General features: G+C 33.4%; 1 protein-coding gene across 50 annotated transcripts in view; it reads left to right on the top strand.

The window, feature by feature from the left end:
• Nucleotides 1–13,765, top strand: part of LOC132701449 (modifier of mdg4-like) — a 131,526-nt gene that overhangs the window by 13,384 nt on the left and 104,377 nt on the right. The window contains exons 4-6 of one of the 50 annotated variants that reach the window (XM_060669342.1): nucleotides 11,729–11,825; nucleotides 11,874–12,080; nucleotides 12,134–12,328. The exons of 46 other annotated variants lie outside the window; for them this stretch is intronic. In XM_060669342.1, coding sequence (XP_060525325.1) covers nucleotides 11,729–11,825; nucleotides 11,874–12,080; nucleotides 12,134–12,233 — 404 coding nt within the window. In that variant the 3' untranslated portion in view covers nucleotides 12,234–12,328. Of the gene's footprint in view, nucleotides 1–3,483; nucleotides 3,697–3,753; nucleotides 3,947–4,997; nucleotides 5,065–5,122; nucleotides 5,339–5,397; nucleotides 5,557–11,728; nucleotides 11,826–11,873; nucleotides 12,081–12,133; nucleotides 12,329–12,407; nucleotides 12,523–13,765 lie in introns of those variants that run through there. 3 more of the 50 variants (XM_060669345.1, XM_060669343.1, XM_060669341.1) reach the window with 3 other exon arrangements.

Here is a 13,765-nt window from a genome sequence, read left to right as displayed (position 1 = left end):
AAAAAAAAAGAAATAAATTTGACATTTGATTTTGTTTGTAATTTTTTATTTGTCAAACAGTTTAATTAAAATTTTATTTCAATGTCGAAGGAAGAGATTCAAAAAGATTTCCAAAGTTGTTAGCCACTTAATATTAATCTATTAAACTACATATAAATTTCATCGTTAAAAACACCATGTTTAGTGAAAGTTGTGCTGCATAAAAAACAAAAACTTAACTAAACCATATGTGCCGATGACAATAATTTACTTGCGAGATGAAACAATAAACGAGTTAGTTGTCAGCACCAGGCTCCTCTACATCATTCGAGCGGGAAAGAGCGGCTCTGTTGCTGGGCGATTTGGTCAAACTACGAATTTCCCATCGACAGTGATCGAAGTTTGGTAAACTATCACCGAATGCCAGATGTGGGGGCGATTTAGGGATTTAGTCTGTTGCTGTCGATAACGTTAGTTCTTTTGCTTACTATATGAGCTTACGGATATTAATTGGTACCAATTTCTAAAAAATATATATAACGAGGCAGGTGGGTACATGGCAAACCATCCAAGAGTCGTTAAAATTTATCTATAAGATTGTTGTCTCTATTTTTCTTTACTTTATTAAAACAAAAGTTGCGGTACCTACATTGTATATTTGAGGTTACACGCTTAAGCAAGTGTTTTGCTTCGAATGATAGTCTCGCCGCCATTAGAAAATCTTAAGTGATATCAGGTTGTCTTGATCTCTGTAAATGTCTACAAAAAAATGGAAAATTTTGGTTTTCAACATTGCTGTAGACTAGTGAACTAAGTGGACCAATTAACAAACAAAACAGATATTGCAGGGAAGAGGTTTTTATTTTTTTTAAAGCGAAAATCGTACATCAAATTGAAAAAATCAAGCAATTACATTTCTTTAAAAATGATTGGAGATGTAATAATTTTTATTTTAAGAAGAATCACTGGCGTACCATCAATGTCTGCCAAAAAGGACAGGTGAAATTTCGTACGCCCGCCACTGGTGTATTTTCAGAAAAAATTGGTACACTAGAAAATACCTCTTGATACATAGTGCATGTGTCCCAAATTTCATTAAAATATCTGAAGCTGTATTACAGATATTTTAGTTTTGAAAACTTTACCACCCTGTATCTCAAACTTAGACGTTTAGGACAAATGTTCATATGAAGTTTTCTTTGTAAAATAGAGCCAAAAATCCCTCACCTCCCAATTATTGGCATTCGATCAGAAAACACCCTATATACCGGTCTCTAATAGGGCACAACGGGTCCATCTGGTGGCCTAAGTGCTTGGACGCCCGCGAGGACGCCCCCCTTTAATACCAATACCGGTCTCTAATTTCCATTCACTGATCTCAGCAATTCGATGAAAAGGAGCGTCATTTTGTTGCCAAATTAAATTTGGATTTGAAAAAGTATTCCGAATAAGAGGCTCAATATTATTTCTTAATAAATCTAAAAAGCGCAATGCTGACAAACTTTCTTCACGAAATATTGGCCGGAAAATGTTATCTCTCCAATAGCACACTCTATAACCGATCACAAAGTTTATTTCCATAGGTATAGTGGTGCATATGTTTGTGATTATGTAATGCTGTTGATGTAAATATCGATCCATGATTAATTATTAATTTAATTAATTAATTAATTATTAAATTAAATTAAAATGATTGAATGAAATGATATTTATTCATTTATTTATTTTCTAATAACGAATCTTTATAATATTTAACGGTATTTGCAATAACCAGTAATTTCATAAGAAAATATTAGAAACGATTTCAGAATTAAGCCAGAAAGCTAAAAAATTTAACTAATTGCGTTAGTATTCCCTGGAAATCGATAAAAATCGTCAATAAATTTTAAACGGTGCACATTGGCCTGTGATGTTCACAAGTATCGTTTGATTCTGTAACGCATCTACTACTTTGGCACTTATTTTGCATTTATTTACAAAAGAAAAAAGTGCAAAAAATGACCAAACAGGTTATTGAAATTCTAAAAATCTTGGGGCTGCGGCATAGGTTCGTGCCTTTTTATCATACTCTTTTAGCCTTATGGTGATTCAGTCATAGCGTAAACCGATGCATATTCAGCCTAATTTAATTTTGGAGTATTATTTTAAATTTTTCTGCAATTTTTTAAAATGTCACCTTCGAAAATGTAAAAAAATAATTTTTTGGACGAGTTTTTGTGTCCACTCCCCAGGACCACCTTAAATATGTGCACTATGCGATATATTTACTTTCAATCTTCAGATCCTACATTATCTTCTGATACTCATGTGTTTTGATGTGAGATGGAGCACCTTTGTGGTTGGCAAAATTACAAAATTCAAAATATTTCGTTCCTATTACGATAGACCATAAAAAAAGGTAATACAACACAGAAAAAATAGCATTGTTGATGTTGCAATGAAGCCCATGTCCCACGGAGTAACAATATATGAGTTAAGAAACATTATCTTTGTATTAAATGGGCAGTTCAAATTAATTTGAAGAATATGAACTTGCTTTTGTGAAACCAAAGTTCAGCTTTAACTTGGGTTTTAGTCATAAATTTGTAGTTTAACTGGTCTTAAAATATTTTCATTTAGTTGTTCATGCCGCTTTGAAAGCTCTTGGTTCTGCCGGTTTGTCACTTCTTATTTCTGTTTCAAGTCTTCTCTTTCGGTTTTGAATTATTTGAAATAAAAAGGTTTAACCAATAGTATGAGCAATTTAAGTCGTTCCCTTATTCGGAACGTGTTTAGGATTATTTGGTAGTTGGGCTACCGAACCTCCCAGAAAGTGTTCAAAATTCACAAATTTTATAATGATAAATTGCATTGTTTTACTTCTGGAACTTTTAAGTAGTATCAGAGAAAATAACAAAAGAACTTTCATAAATCTTCGGTGCTTTTATTTTTAACAATGCCAATTGTGAAAAGTTGGGAACCTTTTTTAAGGTACATATATTTTTTAGATAACTCATGATAACTCATAGTAACTCATTGCACTGCCAAATTCTTGTCAACTCCACTAGTTCCCATTTGTCCCAAATTGTGTTTAAGGGTTGTAATTTACAGTACTAGAAGTACAAGTACAACCGACACTCATTTTGCATGATATGGATCTCGATAAATAGCGCGGAATTTTAGTATACCTATCTTTTTTTTTTATTTTAGTTTAGTAAACTTTCAAAAAAACAGCTTGCCTAAACCTATGCAGTTTACACTTGGCAGTCTATAAAATAATTGTGTTTGCATTGGTTGTTTGTAAGGTGGTTATGGTCAATTTGGGGGGGGGGGGGTGAATTTGATAAGATTCTGCCTGGCTTGCCATGATAAGACTTGCCAACAAGTTTTCTTAACACTAAATATATTATTTTGTCCATTTTAAAAATCAACATAATAAGTGAGGGAAAGTAAAAGTGTTTTCGGTTCGATTACTGAGGGGTGTTTTTTTTTTTGCGGAATCCGCACATTATCATGCCATTTTAGAATGCTGAGATGCTCGAGCAGAAAGAAGGGCTGCAGGGGGAGAGGTTTTATACCAGACGGCAAAGGAACCGAAAGTTTTGTTTTGGTGACGGACCATATTCATCCACCCAATCATTATCTGGCCAAACGCCACGAGATGACCAAAACTTTGAAACACTACGCGGCAACTTTACCCGGACGACCTATCGATATTTACAACAGCGTCGTATCAATGTAAGCGTTTCGTCGAAATTGTTTTACCGGTTGATGGAATATACCTTTGTTTTTCAGTCATCCGGACATGGAAGAGCTCTGGCCCTTTAACATAGCCGTCCGCACCATCAACAAAGTCAGGCAGAAGGTTAAACGTGAACTGGGTATCCCAATATAAAATGTGTCTCATTAATATGTTGTTTAGTTGCTGGCACATATTCATTGTTTCTGTAATCTTAAACGAAATTAAATGGATCCATTTGGTATGAAATTGTTTTCATTCGGTTCTGTTCTTTTTACCTAAAGCAAACAATTGCTTAATCTTACGTTAGTCATGCTCAGGGATGTACGCCTATTACTTTTGGAAATATATCAAAATGGAAGATCCGTATAATTTTATGACTTGACGTAATCTTAAGGTATCTTATAGCAATTACTTTCCATAAATTACATGCTCGTACCTCCACTTGGAAATTTGGAATTTCCAAAAAACGTCGGGTTCGCTCTTCTTTATCCTGACTAATACCATTGCTAGTGATCCTCAGTCATAATCTTTGTCCACGTCATAAACGTGTGGCTAAGCTACTTTTTACTTTTAAACTAGTTTATGTTTATTGTTTATCTGTTGATATGGTATTTGTTGTCGTACGTTCCAAAAAAGGAAAAAGGATGATGCTTTTCTCCAGCCTGCATGTTAGCTCAATTCAAGTTGCAGATTATTCGAAGAAAAAGTCCAAAATGATTCAATCTTATAATGCCACAAACTCAGGCGTTCTTGTCAAATTGTGTGCTATAATAATAGTGGTTCTACCACAAAATGGTCTATAATGAATTTTTGCACTTGCTAAATGTAGGAGGTGTCTGTTCTTGGTTGATTTTTGAAATTATAATAATGTAGAAAAGTAACAGATGACCAACCATGCTACTACACTCATAAATAAATTCTTTTTCTTCATATGTCGACAATGTAACAAATATTTACCATTAAAATTAAATGAATCAACAATATGCGACGAATGTCCGTGTACAGAAGAAGCAAGTGATAATCAATTAATATTAACATTGGTTTTCTGTTTTTACTATAATAAAAGTGTTGTTTGGATTATTAAGTTGTCGAAATATAACATGTTCTTCGTCCATCAGATGGTTTTATTTTTTAGTCTAGTGAAAGGATAAAAAACGTACTCATACTCATATATTTAGATATAGACAAAGCGTCGGTATGAGACATTAGAACACATCGCACCTACACCTTTCTAATCGGCTCAGATCAGTTAGTTTTTCCGAAAGTGAAAACTATGCTAAATAAAAGTAATTTTTAGGAAAACGAAAAACCACGGTTCATGACGGGTACTCGTACGGCTCAATTTATAAAACTGCTGAAAAAACGTAAGACCAATATGTCTTGAGAATCAAAAGGTCTGAAGCGATTTATAATCGTTTTTAGATTCTACAGGTGCTCTTCGTACCGGAGTAACGGTTGCTTGGGAAAAGGTTATATTGAAGACGGCAAGGGAGTAGACAGTTTTGTACAGATGACTTCTCATAATCACCCACCTAATTTTTTACTGGAGAAACAAAAGGAAATGACAAAAACGTTGAAAGATTTTGCCGCAACCTTACCGGGAAAGCCCATTGATGTATACAATAGCGTCGCTTCCATGTAATGGTGTTCCTTTGAGTGTAATATTTTGAGTTGTGATGTAGGATTTTTGTTCGTAGTTATCCAGAAATCGAGATGTATTGGCCATTTTCCAAAGCCGTACGGAGTATAAATAAAATCAGAGCAAAAATGAGACAAAAGACATCTGATTACTGATGGGGACGAGTTGTAAATCATATGGCTAAATAAAGAGACGTGAAAAAGTATTTCTGTTTGCATTTTATTTTTTATATCCTATGGTCAAGCCGATGGTTTTAAATCGAAAAGTGTCTTATTTTTATGGTAAAATTATATTTAATTTATATTATTAAGTAGTGCTTGCAGCAGCAGTGGTCTCGGGAATACATCAAATGACCCTAATATTACATTCAAATTTACAACTACTACTAATTGACTGGCAACCGGCAGCATAAACACGAAATAAAAGGCATCATATATTATTTTTTGCTTTCGCTGAAATAACATACCATTTCAAGTTCTCGTCCTCTACTAAACGCAAATATTTCTTCTTAGTCGCCTTTTGCAAATTAATGCTGTTTAAAATGTCAATTTGATCTACAATTTTATTTTTGGTTTGAAACCATATAATTGTTTTCTTCTATGTTGATTTTTAACTTGTTATAGTGCAGCTGATTGAGATAGGTGGTAAAATCAATATTAACTCCTTGATAGAGGATTCTTTCATATGCGACCGCATACACTACCACGGATTTATCCGCAAATGTATATTGGACGCAAAAAATTTAAGCGGGTATAACAGATTCCCAGTATAACTCCATTCTCGGCGTTGCAAGATTTTTTTAAAACATTAATTTGCCTTCCAACCGGAAGTTTGTACTAAACGTATTCGACTAAAATCTTTTTTTTTTAATTTATCCAGAAGTATAGTAATACTAACATCAAATCCTTTTCTCAAATATAAAAAAGAGACTATTCTAAACTTCTACAAAGTCTGCAATAGTTGCATAGTGTCTTGCTAGTGTTTCAAACACATACTGAAATTGGTCAGTGGCTACTTATTTGTAAATAAATTGTTATGATTTTTTCTACTATTGTTGAAGGTACACTTATTAGTGATATTGGCCTATAGCTGTTGACCATCTCGTTTTCCTGCTTTAAAATTTGGGGATATGTATTTTTGATTTCTGTGGAAACTTTCCGCGTTTTAAAATTTGATTCAAGACAAGATTAATGAGCGATATTTAAAATTGATTTCGCTTTATTTTTAGACTTTTTTTACTCTCTTAAAAGTTGTCGCAATGACGTAGCAAACTTTTTCTATTTTACATTTATCAGTAAAATTTTAATACCTTGCCTCCTCTGCCAGATCATATTGTCGGTTATAAATAGCGTTTCTTTTTTTCAAATCAATTTTTTGATGGAGCTTTTAAATAGATAGCGTGAAAAGTGTCACCGGTCACTTCGGAGACGAATTTGAGAGTCACTGACTGAAATCCTGCCAACTTTTGAGTCAAAAAGGCAGTACAAGGAACGAAAGCACACGGATTCACCACCGCTTTGAAAGTGCAAGAGCATCTGCGGAGAAGATCTTGGCCACAGTTAGTTCATTGTGATGTTAAAGGGGTCATCGCATGGTCACAAGACCACTTTTTTTCAACGTTAAGAACAATAATTTCTGAAACTACCCACAAATTATGATTTATCTTGTAGATGCTGTTTCAAGCAACTATAGAATATAGACGTCTCATTTAATGCGAAGTTGTTTAGTATTTCAATTATTATATCCAGGGCGTAGAAATGGCATTAGCACAAGCGGTAAGGTAATCAGTTTTTGCTTGGACCCATCCACTGTGTGTTTTTGTGTGGAAGTGTATATTTGCAATTGCGATTTACCGTCAATACAGAACGCTCTATAGCGATAATATAGATTTCTCCCTAACAGTTACTTAGTTAATAGTCAATCAAGTATTCCGACTTCAAAGGTGCCTGTATTATCAGCATAGGCAAGGCCTTTATATTTGCACTATCTACATGATTATTGTGAAATGCATGTTCTGGAAGGTATAAATGGGTTATCATCAATCGTATTAACACAATTTAATATTTTCTTCTTCACCCTGTATGTTTATTATTTTTGTCGTTTATTCAAGCAGCTGCATACGTGCAAACAAAAAGTGCAGACTGTTTTAAAACTAAAATAGTATATCATGCACCAAGTTTGATAAACGCTTTTTTAGTCACGAGTTTGATTTGGCACGAGCGGATCGGAGCTGAGCCAGTGCTTAATAAATGAGCGACTGAAAAAGTTTATTAACTTGTTGCCTACTACTTTTGGGGACATTTTTGCAAAATAGTACCAATACTGAGTGATGTGTGACGTGGCCGTCAGAATTGACAAACGTTGTTAAAATCTACCGAACACATCCGATCACTCCCAAACCCGTGATTAAAGTATCGGAAGTGGCTCGCGACCGTCGATAACCAAGTTATCACATTCCTCGGGCTCAGATGACTTCTCATAATCACCCACCTAATTTTTTACTGGAGAAACAAAAGGAAATGACAAAAACGTTGAAAGATTTTGCCGCAACCTTACCGGGAAAGCCCATTGATGTATACAATAGCGTCGCTTCCATGTAATGGTGTTCCTTTGAGTGTAATATTTTGAGTTGTGATGTAGGATTTTTGTTCGTAGTTATCCAGAAATCGAGATGTATTGGCCATTTTCCAAAGCCGTACGGAGTATAAATAAAATCAGAGCAAAAATGAGACAAAAGACATCTGATTACTGATGGGGACGAGTTGTAAATCATATGGCTAAATAAAGAGACGTGAAAAAGTATTTCTGTTTGCATTTTATTTTTTATATCCTATGGTCAAGCCGATGGTTTTAAATCGAAAAGTGTCTTATTTTTATGGTAAAATTATATTTAATTTATATTATTAAGTAGTGCTTGCAGCAGCAGTGGTCTCGGGAATACATCAAATGACCCTAATATTACATTCAAATTTACAACTACTACTAATTGACTGGCAACCGGCAGCATAAACACGAAATAAAAGGCATCATATATTATTTTTTGCTTTCGCTGAAATAACATACCATTTCAAGTTCTCGTCCTCTACTAAACGCAAATATTTCTTCTTAGTCGCCTTTTGCAAATTAATGCTGTTTAAAATGTCAATTTGATCTACAATTTTATTTTTGGTTTGAAACCATATAATTGTTTTCTTCTATGTTGATTTTTAACTTGTTATAGTGCAGCTGATTGAGATAGGTGGTAAAATCAATATTAACTCCTTGATAGAGGATTCTTTCATATGCGACCGCATACACTACCACGGATTTATCCGCAAATGTATATTGGACGCAAAAAATTTAAGCGGGTATAACAGATTCCCAGTATAACTCCATTCTCGGCGTTGCAAGATTTTTTTAAAACATTAATTTGCCTTCCAACCGGAAGTTTGTACTAAACGTATTCGACTAAAATCTTTTTTTTTTAATTTATCCAGAAGTATAGTAATACTAACATCAAATCCTTTTCTCAAATATAAAAAAGAGACTATTCTAAACTTCTACAAAGTCTGCAATAGTTGCATAGTGTCTTGCTAGTGTTTCAAACACATACTGAAATTGGTCAGTGGCTACTTATTTGTAAATAAATTGTTATGATTTTTTCTACTATTGTTGAAGGTACACTTATTAGTGATATTGGCCTATAGCTGTTGACCATCTCGTTTTCCTGCTTTAAAATTTGGGGATATGTATTTTTGATTTCTGTGGAAACTTTCCGCGTTTTAAAATTTGATTCAAGACAAGATTAATGAGCGATATTTAAAATTGATTTCGCTTTATTTTTAGACTTTTTTTACTCTCTTAAAAGTTGTCGCAATGACGTAGCAAACTTTTTCTATTTTACATTTATCAGTAAAATTTTAATACCTTGCCTCCTCTGCCAGATCATATTGTCGGTTATAAATAGCGTTTCTTTTTTTCAAATCAATTTTTTGATGGAGCTTTTAAATAGATAGCGTGAAAAGTGTCACCGGTCACTTCGGAGACGAATTTGAGAGTCACTGACTGAAATCCTGCCAACTTTTGAGTCAAAAAGGCAGTACAAGGAACGAAAGCACACGGATTCACCACCGCTTTGAAAGTGCAAGAGCATCTGCGGAGAAGATCTTGGCCACAGTTAGTTCATTGTGATGTTAAAGGGGTCATCGCATGGTCACAAGACCACTTTTTTTCAACGTTAAGAACAATAATTTCTGAAACTACCCACAAATTATGATTTATCTTGTAGATGCTGTTTCAAGCAACTATAGAATATAGACGTCTCATTTAATGCGAAGTTGTTTAGTATTTCAATTATTATATCCAGGGCGTAGAAATGGCATTAGCACAAGCGGTAAGGTAATCAGTTTTTGCTTGGACCCATCCACTGTGTGTTTTTGTGTGGAAGTGTATATTTGCAATTGCGATTTACCGTCAATACAGAACGCTCTATAGCGATAATATAGATTTCTCCCTAACAGTTACTTAGTTAATAGTCAATCAAGTATTCCGACTTCAAAGGTGCCTGTATTATCAGCATAGGCAAGGCCTTTATATTTGCACTATCTACATGATTATTGTGAAATGCATGTTCTGGAAGGTATAAATGGGTTATCATCAATCGTATTAACACAATTTAATATTTTCTTCTTCACCCTGTATGTTTATTATTTTTGTCGTTTATTCAAGCAGCTGCATACGTGCAAACAAAAAGTGCAGACTGTTTTAAAACTAAAATAGTATATCATGCACCAAGTTTGATAAACGCTTTTTTAGTCACGAGTTTGATTTGGCACGAGCGGATCGGAGCTGAGCCAGTGCTTAATAAATGAGCGACTGAAAAAGTTTATTAACTTGTTGCCTACTACTTTTGGGGACATTTTTGCAAAATAGTACCAATACTGAGTGATGTGTGACGTGGCCGTCAGAATTGACAAACGTTGTTAAAATCTACCGAACACATCCGATCACTCCCAAACCCGTGATTAAAGTATCGGAAGTGGCTCGCGACCGTCGATAACCAAGTTATCACATTCCTCGGGCTTGATCAGGGCATAATTACTTACTTATTTTAGAGTGGGGAGTCGAAAAAAGATATTCGGACAGGGACCTCCGTAAATATTTTTTGCATTATACAGTTCGTATTTTCCTTCAATTTGCAACAATTATTGAAAAAAGGATTGAAAAAAAAAATTTTTTTTTAAAGAACAAATTATTAATTTTAAGAGTTCTCCATGTAAGTATCTACGAAAATATGATGGGTATGGGATTCATTTATATTGACGGGAAGCATTTTATGTCAGGAGCACTTTAAAAAAAAAGCTGAAGTTTAGTCATAGCATAATGTTATACAAAATGTGTTTAGAATTTGCGGTAGATTTCAAATATGAAGAAATATATAGGGAGTTCCATAGGAAAAGCCATTTTAAAATAAATTTAGTTATACATCTCATGCGCCGGTGCAACTATAATATTTCTATCGCCCACTGTTAAGACACTATTTATAATTTTTGACATATATGATGCAAGCTGTTGTGAAAATCGCATCTACATCTTTATAAATAATCGAGACAGTGTCGATAATATTAAATAATAATTAAAATATGCGTTATCAGAAACCCCGTATCTGAATGCTATTGCTAATAAATCGAACGTTTTCCCAATCATGTTGGCTTCTTCAGAGCCTGACTGAAAGTTTTTCAGTTTCTGCTTAGCTGAAAAAACTCAACGCATACATTAGGCGTTTGGATTTATGTTTTTGTTTTTCTGATGATGCCCGTGTGGGCGAAACACGTGTAATATTTTATAAATGATTATTTTTGATACCTTGACTTTGGGATTTATTTTGAAAAGTTTTTTTTACCTATTTCTGTCACCTTCTACGCAAAAATATCAGAAACCAAGAGTGAAATACGTGGGGGTTGGCGCTTAGAGTGTCTTCCACCGTTTAGTGCGTTGCAGTAGTTCCCTTAAGTTATCAAAAATTAAAAAGAATTTAAAGAAATTAAATAATTAAATCTTCTGCTGTTATTCTGGTTTCTGAATCAAAATTAGTTTACTTTTTGAAATATTTATCGTTTCGTTTCGTCTGTAATATGTCAAAAACTGCGCACCTGCAAATGTTCATTATTTTTGAAGATATCGAGCTAGAATAAAATGCCTTGATTGTACTTCCATTGTTAGAAAACTACAATTGTTGAAAATTTCTCATCTTATTGTAAAAAATATTATATTTGCATAAAAACTTATTTTAGTTCTCGGATTTTACATTTTTCTCATAGGGTCTATATTTTTATATAAACTATATTATAAAATTTTTTGACGCCTTATCCCCTCGATTGGCCAAATTAGTTGTGAATTTTACATTTTAGGTGGACAATCAACGAAAACAAAGGTAATTTTAGGGAAGCTATGCTTGAACGGATATGCTTATATAACAAGCTACATATACGGTGTTCCTCCGAAAAGGTAAATATATCCACCATAACATATAAATCTATTCACGCTTTATCGTAGATATCTTAGATGTTGTTACTTTTCAAAACTCCATTGTAAAGCGAGGGCAATACAGGAGATGGAAAGTAAAAAAGTTGTTCTACTCAGAGGACATAATCATCCTGCCGATAGTAACGAGGATAAACTATCTGCCTTTTTAAAGGATTTAAAAGAATCGATCGGCATGGGACTAAGTCTGAAGCAAATCTACGAACACGTTGCTGAGAAGTACGTTGTTCTCTTTATTAGTTTTACAAGTTTCATTTAATTGTTACTTGTAGACATCCCGATGGAGCCCGACAAAAGTCATTCGAAACTATAAGAACCTCCATGTCGCGATGGAGAACCAAATATGCGAAATCAGGCAGAGAACATTTGTAAATTGTTTTGTTGATGTGATTTTACTTTTTACGTTGACTTGACATTATATCGAATCATCCACATTATTGTTGTAACTAGTACCGATTTTCAGTGTGTTGTAAACTTAAGCGAGTGTATTAATTTGATATTATAATCCTACTTCGGTGAACATCTATTTATTGGATCATTTTTTAGAAATAAAGACTACCGATTTGATTCAGAAAATACGAAGGAAGCCGGACATGCCAAGATACATCGTAGACGGATTTGTCTTCCATGTTAATATTACTAAAGGAAATCCACCGATGATGTAAGAATAATTTTTTTAAATTAAAATATATAAAATCCCTTCGATTATACATTAATGGTACTCATGCGAAGGTATAGTTGAAATGGTTTTAGCATTATGATTGCCGTATTTTCAGAATTGAGGAAAAGTTTGCGTCAGGTCAAATATTTTTGTTATAGTTGCTTTTGTTATTTTTGGTTGTCAATTTTAGTTAATTCAATGTTTCCATTGAAATTAACATCTTCGAGAGAAGTTTGAAATTAAATCACAAATGTAGCATAACAAAGACAAAAATAAAGCAGAAATTGTTAAGAGAGGGGTCAAGAGGGGAAACAAGGATAAGGCTTAATTTTTAAAGATTGGAAGGTACAGTCTTTTTAAGTCGGAAACAACAACAAAAGTACTAATATTTTTCCGGTTAATTTTATATTTAATTTTCTTTTTTGTTTTTTTATTTGAGATTTAATATCATATATCAGGTTCAATATAAATGTACATGTTTTTTTTTTCGCAAGGATTGGTAAAAGTTGCGCCTTTAACTATATATTAGGGTTTTTCCATTTGGATTTTAGGTGTTTTAATTAATTTTCAACAAAATATTCTCTTTAAATACATTTAAACCTTCGAATTCTTTTGTAAAATTTGATGTTCTATTAAATGCAAGGTATATCTTATATACATCGTCGTAGAGTACCCCAACACATTTTTTGTGTACAAAGTATTTGTATATGTATTGTCATGAATTAACCATGACTAAGCAAATGGTTGGTAGACGTGGTCAAATCACGATACAGCAAGTCGGTCCAGTCGAGATAATAAGTGTTCTTTAAAAGTGCGAAAAAGAAGAAGAAAGGAGGGCAATGTTTTACACACACTATCGGAAATAGTTGTTCGTATGTTAATATTCGGGACATTATTGTACGCGTTAATTGTCTATTGTAAATGGAGCACCCCGTATATTTGTGTGTAATACTGTTAAAGTGGCACACTTCCTTCTTCAGTCCAAATCGGCAAAGGAAGGAACTAAGTTTCAATTATATTTTCTGAATAATAAAAGTAGAAAATTGTCTTTTTGCACACAATGTAACTTTTAAAAATGAAAAACTTTGAGAAATTTTGAAATCGATCGATACTATCCGGTTATTCCTGTAATCTTCATAATCTGCATCTTTTATATTTAAAATTAAAGTAAATTGTAAAATTTAAACAATCAATATTCGAAATATACATGCAACTTTTTACTCTCTCCAATTTAAATTTTAAA

The sequence above is a fragment of the Cylas formicarius genome, unplaced genomic scaffold (assembly GCF_029955315.1).
Source record: "Cylas formicarius isolate icCylForm1 unplaced genomic scaffold, icCylForm1.1 PGA_scaffold_4__25_contigs__length_36172078, whole genome shotgun sequence".
Lineage (NCBI taxonomy): Eukaryota > Metazoa > Arthropoda > Insecta > Coleoptera > Brentidae > Cylas > Cylas formicarius.
The sequence above is the reverse complement of the archived record's forward strand: the minus strand, read 5'-3'. Positions and strand labels throughout refer to the sequence as shown.